Source organism: Dendrobium catenatum, unplaced genomic scaffold, assembly GCF_001605985.2.
Source record: "Dendrobium catenatum unplaced genomic scaffold, ASM160598v2 original_scaffold_174383, whole genome shotgun sequence".
Taxonomy (NCBI): Eukaryota; Viridiplantae; Streptophyta; class Magnoliopsida; order Asparagales; family Orchidaceae; genus Dendrobium; species Dendrobium catenatum.
The window spans coordinates 1-2,030 of record NW_021492805.1 but is presented as its reverse complement, the minus strand read 5'-3'; the positions used below and the strand labels follow the sequence as shown (position 1 = coordinate 2,030).

Genomic DNA, 2,030 nt, shown 5'->3' with positions numbered 1-2,030 from the left:
ATACATAAATGAAATTACATAATCCATATTGAAAAACAACAAAGCATGTTCACGTAGCATACATATATCATATATATATTATTTATAGCATACACTATCCATTCATCATGCTTTTTCTCTAAAACAAATAATGCATGATCATGGCCATTCTTATTCTATCATATCATGAAAATTTTCAATTGATTTCTCAAAAATTTCATAGATGCTGCTGATGATGATGATGAATTCAGTTGAGAATGTCTTCCTTCCTAGACACCTCTTGCTAACATGTCCCTATACCTCTTGAAAGACTCTTGCTTCTGCATCCTCATCTCTCTATGAAACCTCCTTATAAACACATCAGCAACATGATCTATCTCATCTTCAAGACAAAAGCCATTGCCATCTTCTCTAGAGTTCCTCACCAGATCTATAACAGATCCTGTTCTATTAACAATCTCATCATCTTCTTCATCTTCTTCGTCTTCCAACTCAAAGAATGTGTTTCTAAGATCTGGATAGTCATCTTCTTCATTGAGTTCAACATCTTCCATTTTACTAATGTCCGCAGATATCTTCTTTGCTGCATTGTTGTATAATACAATTGCCTTACTGTAATTCTCTCCCATAATGGCATGAATCTTGTGGTTGATTTTGCTCAAAAGAACATTTTTATTGCGAAGAAGATTGAAAATAAGAAGCCTGGTTTTGATGGCACTGGTTTTGTTCTTCATTGCCATGGTTTTGGCTTTAACAATGGTGGATAGGAAGGAGAAGATCTGTTTCAAGAAGGCTGAAGGTTTGACGTTCTTCATTTTGGAAGGAAGAAGATGAATTGGGAGTTGAGATAATCAGAGTTCTGTGGGATTAACTGTTATTCAAGAGATGGAATGGAAGACTGATCGAGGATAGAAAAAGAGAGTTATTGTGATTTTGGAATGCTAAGAAGGAAAAGAATTGACTAAGAGACATGGAGGATTTTCAGTAGGATGTACAGAGTATTTATAGAAGGTGTGGAGTTCTGTGAGCAGATTTTGATCTTGTCAGATATTTCTGATATTTATTGGTTATATTTTTTTAAAGGGGCAATTTCAAACATTTAAAATTTAATTTTTTACAAAACTAACCTTTTTTATTTTTTATTTTTTTCAAACTCTTATCCAAATAAAGAAATTCACAATAAAACCCCACATATTTTTTTACTTTGTTGAATTACCAATGATTTTATCGTGTTATGTGCAAATATATGAGTTTGATAGTTTCAATAAATGGCATGAATATTAGTTTTGTTAATAAGCAAAATTTCGATGTTATTTATGTAATTCCACCTTTTTTTTTAAATGTCCGTTAGAGATTATTTGGGTGATCAAGTTATTAATAAGAGTACACGTTTTAGATATCTTGGGTCTATTGTTCATGGTAATGGTGAAATGGATCAGAATATTATCAGTAGAATTCAAGTTGGATGGTTGAAGTGGAGGAATGCATCGGGTTCTTGTGTGATAGAAAAGTACCCCTCAAATTTAAGGAAAAATTCTATAAGATGGTTGTAAGAATTGCAATGCTTTATGGTGCAGAATGTTAGTCATTAAAAGAGAAGCATAATATTAAGTTAAGTGTTGCAGAGATAAGCATGCTCTGGTGGATGAGTGGCTTTACTCTTATAGACAGTATATGAAATGAGCAAATACGTGAAAAGGTTGGAGTAGCTTCAGTGAAAGACAAGATTAGAGAGAGTCGCCTTAGATGGTTTGGTCACATAAAACGACGACCTGCCAATGACCTGGTTAGGGAAGTAGATGTATTAGATTTGACTTATGTTAAGAAAGATAGAGATGGACTTTAAAAACTTGGTTAGAAAATATTAAAAATGACATTTATTTAATAGATTTAAATGGGTATTTGACTCTTAACAAAACACAATGAAGAAAAAAGATTCATGTAGCCAACCCCATGCATATAGTGGGATAAAGGCCTGACGTTGTTGTTGTTCTTATTATAGGGACTATTTGTAAAAAAAAAAAAAACTTAAAAACTGTTGTCATATTATT

The 2,030-nt window shown here is 32.4% G+C and overlaps 1 protein-coding gene across 1 annotated transcript; it reads right to left on the bottom strand.

The window, feature by feature from the left end:
- Window positions 1-207: 207 nt before the first annotated feature.
- LOC110098362 lies at window positions 208-917 on the bottom strand. Its single transcript, XM_020825182.2, has one exon. The coding sequence runs from the start codon at window positions 792-794 to the stop codon at window positions 249-251; it is 546 nt and encodes a 181-aa protein (XP_020680841.1). The 5' UTR covers window positions 795-917; the 3' UTR covers window positions 208-248.
- Window positions 918-2,030: the final 1,113 nt, after the last annotated feature.

Coding starts and splice junctions, on each gene's coding strand:
- LOC110098362 (XM_020825182.2), bottom strand. CDS start 794: ATGAAGAACGTCAAACCTTCAGCCTTCTTGAAACAGATCTTCTCCTTC.